Below are 17,652 nucleotides of genomic sequence, written 5' to 3'. Positions count from 1 at the left end.
TGGATAATAGTCACCTTTTCAAAATCGAATTCACGTTCATGTACTTTCATTTCCAACAGAAAAAATATGAAACAAGTTGATAATACAAATGAATATTAACAAATTTTGTACACGTAGGTTATTCTTTTCTATTGACAATTTATAATACACATACCGGTACACAACTAGAGAAGTGCCAATATCTGGAAATAAATGGATTCACTCCAAAGCATAGCTTGTGTTTTAAAAAATAATTTTAAAAAGCTGTTATTTGCCTTTGAATAAGCGACAAGATAAACAGGGCTTAAGAAACTTGTATAATCAAAGTCTGGAAGTGCATCACAATTTTGATACCTTTCACGGCCATGATGTTCTTTCTTTCTTTCTAATTGCCTGATGAAGTCCATCAAATTGTCCTTCTTCTTAAGCATACGATAGAATGATATCACAGAGTGTTCCATAAAGTCTTCCATGTACTACAAATGAAAATAATATGTAATGCTTGTATACAAGCTTTCATCCATCAAAGACATAATTAAGGGAAATAACAGTGCTCACTAAAATCTTCCTGATCTTCAATCTTCCTGCAAATAAAAATGTGATTCTTGAATACAAGTCTCCATTTACCATAGTGTTATTTTTAATGCTAGTGCATAATATGTTATGGTGACTTGCCAAATAAAATCATTCACTCACTCACTCACTCAAACTCACTCACCAAAACCACCCACCCACCCATCCTCCCTCCCTCACTCACTAACCCACCCACCCACCCTCCCTCCCTCCCTCACTCATTCACCCACTCACAAACCCACCCACCCTCACTCACCCACCCACCCACCCCCTCCCTCCCTCCCTCCCTCCCTCACTCACTCACTCACAAACCCATCCACCCACTCTCACTCACTCACCCACCCACCCTCCTTCCCTCACTCACCCACTCACCAACCCACCCACCCACCCTCCCTCACCCACTCACCAACCCACCCTCCCTCACTCACTCACTCACCCACTCACCAAAACACCCACCCTCCCTCACTCACTCACCCACTCACAAACCCATCCAGCCACCCTCACTCACTCACCCACCCACCCTCCCTCCCTCACTCATTCACCCACTCACCAAAACATCCACCCTCCCTCACTCACTCACCCACTCACAAACCCATCCAGCCACCCTCACTCACTCACCCACCCACCCTCCCTCCCTCACTCATTCACCCACTCACCAACCCACCCTCCCTCACTCACTCACTCACTCACTCACTCACCAACCCACCCACCCTCAACCAACCAACCAACCAACCAATCAATCAGCCACATCCATGCATAAAACAGGCAGAAGAACTACAATACTTATAACACACCCGGGGGGGCCACTTCCATTGACGAGTGGATACCATGCGCGACCATGGGGTCTTGAAAAGCACCCTAAACACGTAATTTCCATATTCTGAAAATGCACCCCTTAACAGGTATTGGCGTGTGAAACCCTACCCTTAACAAGTATTGGGAACAAAACGATACCCTTGGCAAATATTCCCTGAAATGAGCCCCTAAACAAGTAGGCCCTGGAATATTTTATTGTTATGTCACGGGTCCTTAGGTCGTCGGTTTTTATTTGGTTTAGTACGATCCCACTTCCACACCTCGCGCAAATCGGACTCTAAACACGTAGGGTAGTGTTGGGGCAAAAAGGACATCTTTTATAAAACGTTTTAATTTTGTTTTATCATTCCTGCTAATTTGACCCTAAACACGTAACTTTCCTAGCGAAATAGATACCCTTTTTTCATTATTTTTGTGTTTTTGACACCCTTATCACGTTACGTACGTAACGTGCCATATCTTGAAAAAGACATCCTTTTTACGTGTTTTTTTGGTCGCGCATGGTATCCACTCGTCAATGTAAGTGGCCCCCCCGGGATAACACACAAGATAAAAAACACTGTTTCTTAAAAGTGCAAGGTTACTGATATTTTTCTGTTGACCATAAACTCTATCCCCTTGTAATATTTTAACAGGAAAGGAAATCTACAAACTATTCTTCCAGTCTGTTAACATTAATACTAGTAGCATATACATTGATATGTTGAATAAACACTAATTATTGATGTATTGTATTATTTTCTATTATGACATACCTCTGGGTCAGTTGTTTCTGGATGAACACCTAAGCCTTTAAACAACATCATGGTCACATAGTCGACATGTCCTCTGAAAGGTACCCCATGCTTCTGCACCCTGTCGTCAGCTCCAGATAGGTCCAAACTCGTGTTTGACACTAAAACAAGAAACCAGAAAGATTTAATGTGCCACATGAAGAAATTATATAGACCAAGCTCATGTAAAGTTGCACTCCCCCAAAAAATTAATGTAAACATTTTCAAGTTTGTGCCCCTGCATGAATATGGCATCCTGACCAAGTTTTCTTCCACACCATGGATTTGAAAAGAAAGGGGAGCACAAACTCTGGTTTTTATTTTTGCCCGGCCCTTAAAAATGAAAAGTATCAATATACAGATATATGCATTTGAGTAAACAAAAAACTACAAAAAGATTTTATTACAAATTATGTATACAATAGATTCATAATGTTACAGAACAAAATGCAAAGTTTGGTAGGTTCATTATATAAAAACAATGAGAAACCTAAGTTTAAATGTAAAGATACCAGGACTGTGATAATGGTGGCAGAACTTTCAGAATGCATCGGTTAACATATAACATGAGATTATATATAAATATTATTATTGTCATTATTATTATTGAAAAGCTTTTTTTCTTTACTCACTGAAGAAAGCACCGTGATTATCTAATAAAAGATAGATAAATATATTATCAAACAAATAATTATAATACAAACCTTCTTGTATTCTCTTGAGGATGTTACTACGAACCATTTCTACCTCCTCCTTGGCTCGTTGAGCAAGACGTTGTTTCTTCCTCAACCATATAAGCACAATAACCATGAGCGTGATGGTGACAATGATACCCACAACCGCTATAGATATTATAGCAGCCAACTGTGAATTATTATTTGAAGCCCATGCCGAAACAAAGCCAGGATGAAATACTAAGTTCCCATGTAGAATCTAAGTAGACAGTTAAAGAATTAATATACAGATAAACATGGTGTAGTTTATCTACACCATTGTAAATGTTGCATGCAAATATTCACTTTTTAATCTTCCTCAATATTAAGAGTGATGTCACAGAAAGAACTGTCATGCTTTGACAGTTGCTTTAAGGTGTATGTTTCACTGTCAAGATAAACCCTCAAGGGCAAACCCAGGGCATGTAAAAAAAAAACTTGGGGCCAAGGTCAAGGCATAAAAAACACAAGGCCAAGGCCAATTAAAGACATATACAAGAAATTTGGATTGCTGCACAAAAGATGCACCTTTAATAGTAATAACCAACCAATGTCTTTAATGTGATAAGCTGATAATTGCATCCTTTGAGGAATATTTCTGATGAAAACACTTTCGATTTATGCAATTTTTTCCGCAGCTTTCTGCAAATGTGAGAAATGTGTGGAAAAAAAATTGGTGCAAAGCTCTTCCATGCTGCAAAAATAAAGATATTACTTTGGTTACCACTAAACTTAAACAAAATGAATGATCTACTTCCACATCAAATTTCTAGTGCATGAGTAAACTTAAAATTATAAGCTATTTTCTTACTGTTACAGCTGGAAGATTCCTTGTACCTCCGGCACCCTGCGTTCCATTCAAGTATCCTGGTTGAGGTTGGGTTTCTGGTAGCTGACAACCCAGGATATCAACTTTTAGAAAATCAACATTGCACTCCCCATCAGGTCCTAAGAAAACTTGCACATCATCTTCTGTACTCGCCAAGTCTAAATTCATGCCCTTTAATGAAAAAAATATATAACTGTAATTTCTTCTTTTATGAAACTCTGAGCTAATGTATGGTACCCAACTTAGAGTTACATCCCCCACCTTAAAAAAAAAGAAGGAAAACGTTTTATCCTTAGCATTTTACATCACTGCTTTTGACAGTGTATTCTGATACTTTGCTGTTAATAAACTAATTTATTCAAAATGCTCTCATATCTCAAAAGCAAGTTTATCTTGCTACCGATGAATGTAATCACTGAGGAATAATTATTGAACTCAAATAAGTAAATCTAAATGCCATTCATCAATATAAAAACCTTTCTCTTTTTGCCCACTGTTCATTACATACTCTAAGGCATCCAAGTTTTACACAATAGAGAGAGTCAATAAAATTGTTTAAGTTTTAAAACGATTATAAATGTGCATATGTAAATGAAGATTTAACTTTTCAATCCATGGAAAGCAAAACACCATATCACAAATGTATGTCATTGGGACTGAAGAAAAGACGTGACACTCACATTAATTTCAAGTCGCTGGTTTTTACTGCTATATATTGCACCGTCTGCACTGAAGCTGTAATACACAGGATCTGGGAAGTATTCTATTGTACCGCCATCAATGATGTAACCATCAAAGTCAAAGGTTAGGTTGGCTGTCATTGAATCTGGTGCTCTTCTCTTTCTGGTCGAACTAGAATCGTTATCAGGAAAACTTGGTGTGGGACATATTAGAATGGTGGCAGTTCCGTTGCAGAGCTTCAAGGATTACAAAAAATACATGTGAAATTTTCAGTTTAATGACCACTTGTTTGAACTAAAAAATTTATAACTTCTACAGATAAGATTAGGGAATTGAAGGGATATTAATATTTGTTTTCATAGGGAATTATAAAACCCCATTTGGATATAAATCCCCCATATAAGAATGAGACCAGCAGACATTTTGTGATACCAGTGGAAAATACATTATGGCTAAGTCATCTCACTTTCCATGGCCTGACAGTTGCCCATGCTAAGCAGGCTCGGCCAAAGGATTTCTTGTAGTACATTGAGTTCACCATCCCCCCTCCCCGCCCCACTCAATGTATCTGTGACAAGTAATCCAAATGCTGATAGAAGTACCAAAAATATCAATGCCTTCATTGCTTTCAGGGAGGAGGCAGGTAACATAAAATAGAAGAGAAACATAATAATACATCATAACCTACTAAAATTACTGATACATTTTCTCAAATCTTTCATACCTCGCTATTGCTAGCACTGGTAGCAAGAGATGTAACTTCTATCAGCGGTTCTTGGATCAGATCAAATCTGTCACCAGTAAGTATGATATCAAGACCTCCTCTGATTAAGAAACAATAAAATTTACATTAAAAAGATATGAACATGACAGTAAACTATATGTTTAGTGATTGTTCAAACATTTAGTTATGAATAGCCAGAACTAGCCTCAATTAACTGATAAATCACCACATTTACATGAATTAATATATGTACATCAGCATGCTCACTGTTTTATGAATGTCATACCACGATATAATAGGTGAAGGGGGGGATGTGAGTTAGATGCAAAGAAAATAATCCTAAGTCAAATGATTCACATTTTCTATACAAATAACATATGTACAGGCATATAAGAATGACATCACTTGAAAGTCGAAGAGTAAAACCTACCACAGATTTCGCTTTAAAGTTAGAAATGAATCGATTGTACAAAAACTGGTTACCTCCACTGAAAACAAACGCTTTCAATTTACGACATATAAATAAATATAGGGAGATTCCATGTAAAACAAAAAGATTTCAGAACAGTACTCTTCCAAGTCTGACAAGATTATTAAATAAGTACCATGGTAAATAAGTTTGCAATTTGTGTAATGAATGTGCAATATCGTATTATCTATACTTTTTTATCCATTTCAACTCCATTTTTAACTGCACATATGTAATTTTAATTTGTATAATCATTGTTTATCTTAGTAATTTTGATTATTTTTATATACTGGCATTGTGTAAACATGTACAATTCAGTCTGTGACTGCCAATCATGTTTTTTTTGCAATAAACCTGAATTGAATTGAATCAAATCAACAGCTTACTGATAATACATCCTGCTTATGAAAAACTTCAAATATTTAAAATGCCACAAGTTTCTCACTCTACATCCTATTATTCTTCAGTTTCCAATGTCATTCTGAATCTTATTTCATTTTAATCTTCAATTTCGAATTTCTGAAAACTGAAAAATATGAAATACATATGAATACCAAATAAGAATCCTGTCATACTTACGCCATGATTGTTGCTGTGGTATCAATGTCATCAATTCTTGGATTTGGCATGTAGGAGAACTGGTAACCATTGAATTCTCTTTCTACTCCATCAAACACCATCGTTAACGTTACAGAAACTTGGTTATTCTCAGTTATTTCACTTGTCATGCAGATTGCAGAAGTCCTTTCGACATTGCTGAAAAAGAGAATTCACAAGGCATATTACATATTTTTTCTGTGACCTAAGTTCTTAACATGTCTTATATTTTTTGCACTCTCTTATGCTTGCTCTCTCTTTCTCTCTCTCTCTCTCTCTCCCTCCAATATTCTTCTCCTCTTTCTGCCTCTTGTCTTTCCTTTGTTCTTATTCTCTCCCACTCTCTCCCCTATTTCTCTATTCTTTCTCTTATTCATCATCTTTTTTGGTCTTACATATATGTATGTAAGATATGTTTGTATATCAATGACCTTGTAAATTGTTCCTCAATTCTTAATTTCATACTCTTTGGTGATGATACCAGTATTACTCTTTCTCAAAAAAATATTATTAACACCATAAATATTGAACTTCGTGAAGTCGTCGTCTGGCTTCAATGCAATAAACTGTCACTGAACCTTGAAAAAACTAAATTTGTACTATTTAAAACACAAACTAAAAAAATTGGTACTGACATTCCTCCAGTTATTATGGATGGCAATATTATTTCCCAGGTATCAAATATCAATTTTTTAGGTATCAAGATAAATGAATTTCTATCCTGGAAACCTCATATTGATGATTTATGCACTCGTTTATCAAAAAGTACTGGTGTCCTCAACAAACTGAAGTTTATTTTACCCAGACATGTATTAATTTCACTTTATAATACTTTGGTTTTACCCCATCTCACTTATTGCTGTATGTTATGGGGGAATGGATTCAAAACACATTTACATAGATTATTTCTTATTCAAAAAAGGTTAATAAGAACAGTTTGTAATACACACTTCAATAGTCACACAAACAAGTTATTTCTTGATTATAAAATATTGAAAATTTGTGACTTGGCTCTTATGTATACTTATATATTTATGTACAATTACCATTCAAATCTCTTGCCAAATATTTTTAATAATCTCTTCAACACAAATGCCTCTTACCATTCATATTTTACGCGTCATTTAGCAGATCTTCACCAATATCTTCCAAAAACAAAAATTACCCAAAATTCTCTACGTTGTAGCGGAATCAAGCTCTGGAATGATTTAAATAATGATATTAAACAAAGTAAAGCCCTAAATAAGTTTAAAAAACTTTTGAAAGTTCAATTTTTCTCTCAGCATAAAAACTCCTACCAATAGCACACTGTAGGTCACTATGATTTATAATTATTACTTCTAATTTGCTTGTTTGTTTATTTCCCCTATATTAGCCATTGTTTCTTTTTTCTCTCTTTTTTTATAATTGTATTTCAATGTTATTTGTTGTTCACTCTTTATGTATGTCTTATAGTTATTTGTATTTAATTGTATCATGGTGGTGCCCCACCCACAAGTTTTTTTTTAATGAAAACTTCCAGGGGCTCCCAATCCCATGTTTTTATCTAATTTGTATATACCTGTATTTTTATGATTGATTGATTGAAATAAATTTTGAATTGAATTGAATGTACATCTTAAAAAAAAAGAAATTAAAAACTCATTTAAACAAACTTTATTATTATTTATGAAATTTCACCTATAAGAAACCCACGCATTATCCTATATTTCTTTTCAAAAGTGGCAGGCACAAACATTTAAATGTGGATTTTCAAAAGCATTCTGCATCCTATTACCGTTTAAAAATATTTTTGTCCAAAACTAACTGTGATTGATGACTTTTTCTCTTTCAAGTCCTGCATCTTTTGAGTACTTAGGGTTGTTGAAAACTTTGAAAACCTGAAGTAAATGAAGATCCTGAGTTGATTGAATTTGCACTGTCCAAATTTTATCACATTAGTCTGACAGGCCCTCATAAGGGACAGATTATAACATGGAAGTTAAAAAGTATCTCTGAAATTTCTGTACGGCTTCATTTCCCCATGATTTGTGACTTTACTCTCCCTTTAATATTTCTTTACCCCAAAATAAAATAGCTTTTGAAGTTGATTTATGCAGACTTTAGCAACTAATGAGTATAAGGTGGATTTAATAACGGAATGAAACACCCTCTTTAAAAATGATTTACTTACATTACTTTGCAATCTGCATCTCCGAATCTTGCTGTAATATCCCTTCCAGTGTCCAAGTTCTCCCCAATTATTGTGACTTCTGTACCCCCTGCCACTGGACCTTCTATAGGGTAAAACCCTGTTAACGCAGGATCCTAAATACAGACCATAAAATAATATTGTATATATATATATGTTTCATTTCAAATATATTTTTTTACATATATCACATTATCTTTGAACCACATTCACACTGATTCCTTAAATCTTTCAATTCTTTTCCCAAATAAAAACATGTATGGCAACAAACCCTGTACTAAATAGCATAAATAAATTCAGTCATGATGAAATCTGAAAATAAAACGTTCAAATAATAAAAGTATACATGCATTACATGTACACCAGAAATGAACTTAAATAAAATTTAGGAGCATGGGTGATTTTATGCAAAAAAATGTATCACACAAATAAGAAATGGAATTGTAACATCTGAAAAGGATAGGGGGGGGGGGAGGGTTTCACAAAGAGTTAAGAATGACTTAGGGGGTGTTGCAAGAAAATGTTTGCAATCCATTGCAAATTTTGTTGGAATTTAAAATCAACGTATAAATTTTATCCGTAGCCAATCAGATTACACTACTTATTGCAAGAAGCTGTTCAGCAATCAATCACAACTTTACAATTAATTACAAGACATATGATTGATTTAGGGACCGAAAAAAAGACCTGCAATTGAAGTTTCTTGCAGCACTCCATTAGAGTCATGCTTAAATGCTGGAATGCACATGATATGTACCGCGCAATCTCGTTGATTAATAAGCAGTGGCACGCGTCATCTTAGCATGATTTGACCAATGCCATGATGCTTTCTATACCGCACGCAACTAGAAATTTAACAGTCACATATTAACTATTTGCGAAATACCCCCAGGGATAATCAAATTGTACCAAATGTTATATCCTTATGACCTTCATCCCTGTAAAAAATATTTGGTAAAATTTTAACAAGCATAAGGGTAATTATGTGTCCAACCAATATTGGGGCAGTATTTTACCCAATGGGGGAAGCATATTGTCCAGTAAGGTTAAAAAATAAGCAGCAATTACTTTAGAATGGGCAAAATTTTCATCCCACTGGATAAATAAAAATGCCCGAAAGAAGTGCCCAATGTTGGTTGGATACGTAATAACCCTCATGGAGCATTTTTACCTAATATTTTTTAGAGTGATCAGGATTAAAAAACACACACACAAACAGCAATCATTTCAATGTGATATTTCATATAACATAACTAACCCTATATTGAAAGTCTTGTGCTCTGTGCTATCTACATGTATATTACCTGATATCACTGTGATCTCAATTGGTGCTGATTATACTTCAGTTGATATACTTGCCATGCAAATAAAAGAAAACAAGCAAACAAAATCAAACTTACCCTGTACTGAAAATCTTGAGTGCTTTGCCCAGTCTTATTTCCATTACCTGACATCACAGTGATTCCAATGGGTTCTGATAATACTTCAGTAGATATACTTGTCATGCAACTTACACTGGAAAACAAACACAAAAACATTGAGTGTAATGAGACAAATACAGCTCATTTTCATCACACAGTTAAAGTTCTTTGACTTCATTGCCTTTCTTATCCATTTAGAAGGCCTGATGCACCATTGAGAAAAGTAAAAGTAAAGAAAAAAATCCATACATTTCAGTTTACATCTATCTTTATTCATATAAATGGGGGGGGGGGGAAGAAAATAAATAGGAGGAGCCTATTAAAATCAAAAGTTCCTCAGAGCAATCCCAATAAATCTACCTGATTACTTATAAGCAGTGGGTGACGTCACCTCCTTGCAATATAAAGTAGCAGTTTACAATAAAATGCAGTTATATTCACTGAGGTGATTTCTAAACCGAGAAATGCGATTCTTACAGCTATGATCATGTGATGGTGTATCCTATCACTGATTCAAATCTTCATAACCTCAGTAATACATAAAAAAACACCAATCTAAAAGTTAATGCTTTTTTTGCCAATCAAATGTTTATTCAAAACATTTTATTATGATTGATCTAATCATTGTCATTTACTCCTGATGACAATGTAGGGGACGTCAAAAATGTGAGTATCAAACTTTGAATAAACATTTGATTGGAAAGAAAGAAAGCATTAACTTTCAGATTTATTTTGTTATTTGAATATAACATCTCTATGTGCTTCGAAAGGACATGGATGTTATCACCCTGGCTTTGGCTTGGAGGCCTCAATTACTTACCGTGCACACACATTTGAAGGCATTAATTCCTACCAGGTACCTCACCTTGCTGAAGGAAACCAAGCCATGGCTGGGATTTGAACCCACGACCCTTTGTTTGAAAGTCCTGAGGCTAATCCACTGGGCCACAACGCCCACTATAGAGTAATGGAAAAGGGAAAAAGTAGAGAGTAAAACATGAGATTTACCTCTGTCCTGCCTGGTAATATTCATCCATGTCAGTCTTATCGCATTCCAAGTCTTGAATATGAATTTGGAGAACATCCTCAAATACCACTCCTATATCAGTTCCGATGACTTCTAACCTGGTACGCCCACCAATTGGACCTGACATTGGGTTGAACTTGAAGGAAACAAAATCAAAAGAAATAATTAAAAAGTTGAGAATGTTTGTTTGGAATAACATATTTGATTCTTTATGTCTATGATACGAAAAATGAATACTGTTTATATTTAATAATATTAATAGTATCGAGAATTAAAAAACAACCCCCAAAATTGTAAGTATGCCCAAAGTTCAGGGTTCAATCGAACCCCCTGAAATTGTCAAAATAGGAGATGAAAAGAATAAGAAAAGGGAAGAGAGAAGGGATTACACCCCCTAATTGAAAACCCTGTCTACAGGGCAGGTATGTATAAAATATTCCAATGCATCAAGGCTTGGTTGGATATGCTGCAGTAATACTTTGGGCCAAAAATAAGACCTAACATCAGGTTCTATCAAGCTTTCAATTGTCCTTGGGTGATTCTTCATCTCTCTCTTTACAAGACTTTGGGTTTGTACAGCGAGTAAACAAATGCAGGGTGATTTTCGCCACATGAAAACAAAAATAGTAGTGAACTGCAGCAATTCTGAACTACTTCATGAGCCTTATAATCTGTGTGAACAATACTCCTCTAACCTTGGTAATAACTGGTGATGGACATTGCTGCGTCTCATTCTGATGGAGAAACCCATTATTCTGGCAAACATCACTCTGAATGACATTGCAGTCATCACCGCACCAACCACAGTTCAAGACAGATGGGGTAGCTTCTTGGGAAAGACATCGACTGCAACTTCCACCATTAATAGAACACTTATAAAGAGTGACTGTAAAAGAAATAGAAAAAAAAATAGAGATATTTTTTTAGTTAATATTGTTCATTTTCTAGGGGGGGGGGGGTTGTTGAATTCAAATTGTTATTTGTATCATGATTGAGTTAGGCCTATACTAAAGACTTTAATCAACTTAATACTATTCACATATTAAACAGTTATTGGTATTTTGTGCATATACCATGATTTTTCCATATATTTCTATATCTTACCAAATGAATCTGAATGGTCATCGATTGTGTTCTGCCCATTCCACTTTACGGAGACACTGATGTTCTTCTGAATGGCATTCTCATCGTAAATATACTGAAATAAGTTAATACAGATTATGCAAAATGTTATTTAAAGGACAAGTCCACCCCAACCATTAGTTGATTTGAATAAATAGAGAAAAGTCCAACAAGCCTAACACTGAAAATTTCATCAAAATCGGATGTAAAATAAGAAAGTTATGACATTTTAAAGTTTTGCTTAATTTCACAAAACAGTTATATGTACATCTTGGTCGGTATGCAAATGAGTAAACTGATGACGTCATCCACTCACTATTTCTTTTGTATTTCATTATATGAAATATTCTAACTTTCTCCTCATTGTCAAGTGAAACAAAGAGTAATTCCTCCCTGAACATGTGGAATTAGCATTGTTTTAATAATATATGGTTTAGTCAAGTTGGTCCTTATTGTCAAATCTGTAAAAAATGAAATATTGTATAATTCAAACAATAAAAAACAAAAGAAATAGTGAGTGATGGACATCATCGACTGTCTCATTTGCATGTCACTGAGATGTGCATATCACGTTTTTGTGAAAAATAAGTGAAACTTTTAAATGCCATAACTTTCTTATTTTATATCCGATTTTGATGAAATTTTCAGTGTTATGCTAGTTTGATTTTTCTCTATTTATTCAAATCAACATTTTGTTGGGGTGGACTTGACCTTTAAAAGAGATAGCAACATAATTTTTCAATTCAACGGTGGTCAACTTTGCAATTCTACTTACAGGAAATGTGAACATCTCAAATCTTACCTAGAGATTATAGATTTCCAAGTTATTTGAGATAAAAGAAATCTAATATGCTTGCTAGAATTGTTATTGAATAATAAAGACATCAATAAATCTCAAATCTGACCTTCTAGAGATTATAGATTTCAAAGTTATTTGGGATAAAAGAAATCTAATATGCTCGCACTAGAATTGTTAAGTGAATTAAAGACATCAATGATTCTCACTTTGTATGGTCAACACAACCAGTATCGTTATGTGGTGAAATGTTCTTCAATATGATTATTTTTCAAGATCAAATAACTATTTTTTCAAACTTGAATCAGTATTTATAAGCACTCAAACTTCAAGATAAATGTAAATAGATAGGGGTGAAAATTTAAATACTGGAATACAAAAAAATGAATACAAACAAATACCAACAGATTTATTATTAAGTGTAACAAATTTTACTATATTCGCATTAGATAATGATTATTAAGTCTTGTTGTTACCTCCTTATCATTACAGAGGATGTAGGTTTCAGTAAATTCAGCACTGGCTACTCTCACTTCTTCTCCTTCAATGTCAAGGATGCACTCATATCTTTGTAGGCCCTGGAAAAATATGAAAACAATTTAGTCAAGAAAACTGGGTGAAGAGGCTTATGCCTGTAATTCAAGCTCTACATGGAGGAAGTTCTGGTCACGTCTTTCGGATGGTGGCGTTAAAGATAGGTTCCAGACGTGAATAATCATATCTGATTGATACACGTCTGTATTATGCAATTACACACACACACCTAATGAAATTGTAGCAGCTAATTTTATACACAAACACACACTTGCATCCACAACGGCTCTGTCTGAGATCAAAGAACATTCAATTATCACTTGTCTTTGGAAAAGAAGAGTTAAGGAGAACATTATTTGAAAAATATTTTCATAAATATTGAGAAGTTCTGCAAATCAACAATTCTAATTATGTTATAGGAGTTTTTATCTGCACTGCAGTCTGGTATCATTTTGTTATTGTTTCTATAAAATAAGAATGCACATATTGTACCCATTTGCAATAGCATAGAAAATTGTGAAGAATTATGTGTGCTATGAAAAATATATACCAAGATATAGATGAAAATATAAGAATAAATCTTACTATATTTTCAAGTCACAAATACAATTACCTGAGATGGATCTGTAGGAAGATTCTTTGCAGACAGTGAGAAACGGGAAGGAATGTTGACTGGGATCAGAAAGGATTCAGTTGCTCCAAGCAGCTGGGGACAAAATTCCTGTCCTCGATTTCCACTACCAACATGATTCTACAATGAATTTTAAAACATTGTATTGAATTTATTTTCATACTTCACAAAATATATAACAAAATATAATAACACAATATACAAGAAATACATTTGATTATATACAAAATACAGAAGATTATGATAATGAAAGTGAAATATGAAGGAACCTGCATAAAAAACAGAGCTTGTAATGTCTACAGGTTCCTTTAATCTAATTATGAAATTATCAAGGAGATCAGACACTTACAAAAAGTTCAGACTACATAGGAAGAGCCAGATTAAGTGTATATTAAGAAATCGCGGGGTAAAGAATGAGAGGGAAAGTATAAAAAGGTACAACGCAAATTCAGTGTTCAGCCAGTGCGTCTAAACCGAGTCCATATAGCTGGATAAAAAAAAGGATTTTAATTTACACTTTAATGTACTTAAGGATAAACAGTTAGTTATTTCGTTGGACAATGATTCCAAAACCTGGGTACTTCAAATAAATTTATTCTTTGAGCAAATAATATGCAAGTGATAAAAGGCCAGTCATCATCCCCACAGTCTTTTCATATAAACCACAACTAGTTAGGTACACAGACTTTATATTCAAATGTTTCATAACACAAATCAAAGTGTGGCAAATTTTATTGGATATGCAAAATTTAACCTATACATTTTCAAAATGATATGGAAACCATCTTAAACCATTCAACACAAATACAGATTGTAAATACACTGTATACCACCCTCAGATAAGAAAGTGATAAAAAACAATATCATACTGTAATAATCTATTGCTATGAAAATTAAGTTTAGAGGAAAGTTAAAGGACAAGTCCACCCCAACAATAAGTTGACTTGAATAAAAAGAGAAAAATCCAACAAACATAACACTGAAAATTTCATCAAAATCGGATGTAAAATAAGGAAGTTATGATATTTTAAAGTTTCGCTTAATTTCACAAAACAGTTATATGCACATCCTGGTCGGTATGCAAATGAGGAGACTGATGACGTCATTCACTCACTATATCTTTTGTATTTTATTATATGAAATATGAAATATTTGGATTTTCTCGTCATTGTCATGTGAAATGAAGTTTTATTCCTCCCTGAACACGTGGAATTCCATTATTTTAACATTTTGTGCTTCAGGCAGGAGGTCCTAATCATCAAATTCGTAAAAATTGAAATATTGTATAATTCAAACAATAAAAAACAAAAGAAATAGTGAGTGAATGACATCATCGACTCTCTCATTTGGATGTAACTGGCTCGTTCATATAACTATTTTGTTAAAAATAAGCGAAACTTTGAAATTGTCATAACTTTCTTATTTTACATCCGATTTTGATCAAATTTTCAGCATTATGCTAGTTTGATTTTTCTCTATTTATTAAAATCAAATTTCTTCTGGGGTGGACTTTACCTTTAAGAGAATAGTTTCTTTTTCCAGTGTACATATATTATAAACATAAACAATCCTGAGCATAGTCTGTTACAAAATTATACAATGCATATAATCTCATCATCTGCTTACATTATCTCCAATGATAACTGTATCTCCTGCCTGACATTCTGAGCTGCTATCGTCTGTACACTTGTTGTCATACACACACCAGTCACATGGAAAGTCAACTGTCACACAGGCTGAACATCTGAATATATGTACCAAAAAATTGTTTCATTTTTAAAAGAATATATATTTCAAAGCAACATGACTATAAATTGAAAGGGATTTTGCTTCTATCCACAACCGTAAAGGAGAATAGCAATCAAAATAGTCTGAGGACATCACCTGTCTTACTAAAAAAAAATTTTTTAATGGTAGGGAGTAAAATGATAAGCTTGACTGGAGGAAATGTTATGTGCTCCACATTTCAACATTTTGAGGACGTTCCTCAATGTCATGAACTTTCCAACAAACTTGCTGAGTTTAGATCTAATTAATATGTGAAAAAAAAAATATGTGCAAAAGTCAGATAGACACAATCAAGGTTGGGGCCTCCACCAGACGTCAAAGGATAACTACTTCAAAACTTTTTTAATTGGCTATGTCAGAGTTCAAGTTTGCAATGACTGTAATTTATATAATTTCAGTTTGATTTAGATATGTTTTTTGCAAAGACCTTTTATTTGCATTTTGATGCATGTCTGCTAATCACCACTCCAATGAATTCTTCATCTTAGGCCTCCATGTACATTAGAAATGGGAAATGTTCTAGTGAGGAAAACTGCAGAATTCAACATGAACTTTGTTACAGTGGAAAACACTCTGTCCCTCGGATAGGACGTTAAATGGAGGCCCTGTGTATAGAAGAGTCACCACCTTTGCACATTAAGAACCCACTGCACTATTCATATAAGAGTAGGGGGAAACCTGCACTCCCCCAGTCAGATATATCGGGAAGAGAGACCTGCGGGTCAGAGTGATTTCAGTTCGCTTTTTGCCTCCCAGGCACAGGTGATACCAAATGCATAATATCAGATGTAATAATTGCTTTTAACAAGCATATTCCCATCATCTCCAATACCAGTGCAAACAAGAAATAAACATCTAATTAAAATATGAAATAATATATCAAAATAAATGAAATAATAGTACAAAACAGTATTTAAAAAAATATAGGCCTTACAGTGGTTGATATTCATAGTCTTTGGTGGCAATGAATTTCTAATGTTTTTCTTTATTTTAGTGGTCCACAGGTTTATGCCAAAATATCAGGAGCAGTGACTTATCAAATAAAACATGTAATGACTCAGCCCTAATCATTTCTCATAGCAGAAGATATTAATTACATGAAATATAACATTATTTACGGTATAAAAACCAAGCACTTACGATTTGATGAGACTGCACCCAAAGAAGGAGAAATCTGTGGCCACAAATTTGACCTTTGTTTCAGTTGACACAATAGACAGATCCACTGACACAAAGTATGCTAGAAATAATGAAAAAAGGAATGAAAGGTCATCTCAATGCAGAAAATCACATACATGAATATTTAATGATGAAAATATCAATTATGATAAATGATTAATAAAATTTAAAAATGGTTTGATTTAATATATATTTATATCAAACCATTAGAGTAAGCTCAGGGTTTGCCAATTTCACTTTGGACATATTTTAAAGTGTACAACCGATCGTAACTTTTCATTCATAAGCTCTTTATGTACAACTGATTGTCACTTTTTATTCTTAAGCTCTTTATGTACAACCTATTGTAACTTTTTTATTCTTAAGCTCTTTATGTACAACCGATTGTAACTTTTTATTCATAAGCTCTTTATGTACAACCAATTGTAACTTTTCATTCATAAGCTCTTTATGTACAACCGATCGTAACTTTTTATTCTTAAGCTCTTTATGTACAACCAATTGTAACTTTTTATTCTTAAGCTCTTTATGTACAACCGATCGTAACTTTTTATTCTTAAGCTCTTTATGTACAACCGATTGTAACTTTTTATTCTTAAGCTCTTTATGTAGAACCGATTGTAACTTTTTATTCTTAAGCTCTTTATGTACAACCGATCGTAACTTTTTATTCTTAAGCTCTTTATGTACAACCGATCGTAACTTTTTATTCTTAAGCTCTTTATGTACAACCGATCGTAACTTTTTATTCTTAAGCTCTTTATGTACAACCGATTGTAACTTTTTATTCTTAAGCTCTTTATGTACAA

The 17,652-nt window shown here is 33.9% G+C and overlaps 1 protein-coding gene across 1 annotated transcript in view; it reads right to left on the bottom strand.

The window, feature by feature from the left end:
- The window catches only part of LOC129255873 (plexin-B1-like), a 59,112-nt gene that overhangs the window by 12,708 nt on the left and 28,752 nt on the right, over positions 1–17,652 (bottom strand). Inside the window, exons 8-23 of the mRNA XM_064096415.1 lie at positions 16,805–16,904; positions 15,503–15,620; positions 13,859–13,996; positions 13,188–13,289; positions 11,898–11,991; positions 11,489–11,679; positions 10,775–10,929; positions 9,746–9,860; positions 8,328–8,461; positions 6,137–6,313; positions 5,089–5,188; positions 4,364–4,600; positions 3,666–3,854; positions 2,846–3,074; positions 2,124–2,263; positions 334–455 (exon numbers count right to left, since the gene is read on the bottom strand). Coding sequence (XP_063952485.1) covers positions 334–455; positions 2,124–2,263; positions 2,846–3,074; positions 3,666–3,854; positions 4,364–4,600; positions 5,089–5,188; positions 6,137–6,313; positions 8,328–8,461; positions 9,746–9,860; positions 10,775–10,929; positions 11,489–11,679; positions 11,898–11,991; positions 13,188–13,289; positions 13,859–13,996; positions 15,503–15,620; positions 16,805–16,904 — 2,341 coding nt within the window. The remainder of the gene's footprint in view (positions 1–333; positions 456–2,123; positions 2,264–2,845; positions 3,075–3,665; positions 3,855–4,363; positions 4,601–5,088; positions 5,189–6,136; positions 6,314–8,327; positions 8,462–9,745; positions 9,861–10,774; positions 10,930–11,488; positions 11,680–11,897; positions 11,992–13,187; positions 13,290–13,858; positions 13,997–15,502; positions 15,621–16,804; positions 16,905–17,652) is intronic.

Source organism: Lytechinus pictus, chromosome 3 (assembly GCF_037042905.1).
Source record: "Lytechinus pictus isolate F3 Inbred chromosome 3, Lp3.0, whole genome shotgun sequence".
Taxonomy (NCBI): domain Eukaryota; kingdom Metazoa; phylum Echinodermata; class Echinoidea; order Temnopleuroida; family Toxopneustidae; genus Lytechinus; species Lytechinus pictus.
Note: the sequence above shows the minus strand (reverse complement) of the source record. Positions and strands in the feature narration are given on the sequence as shown.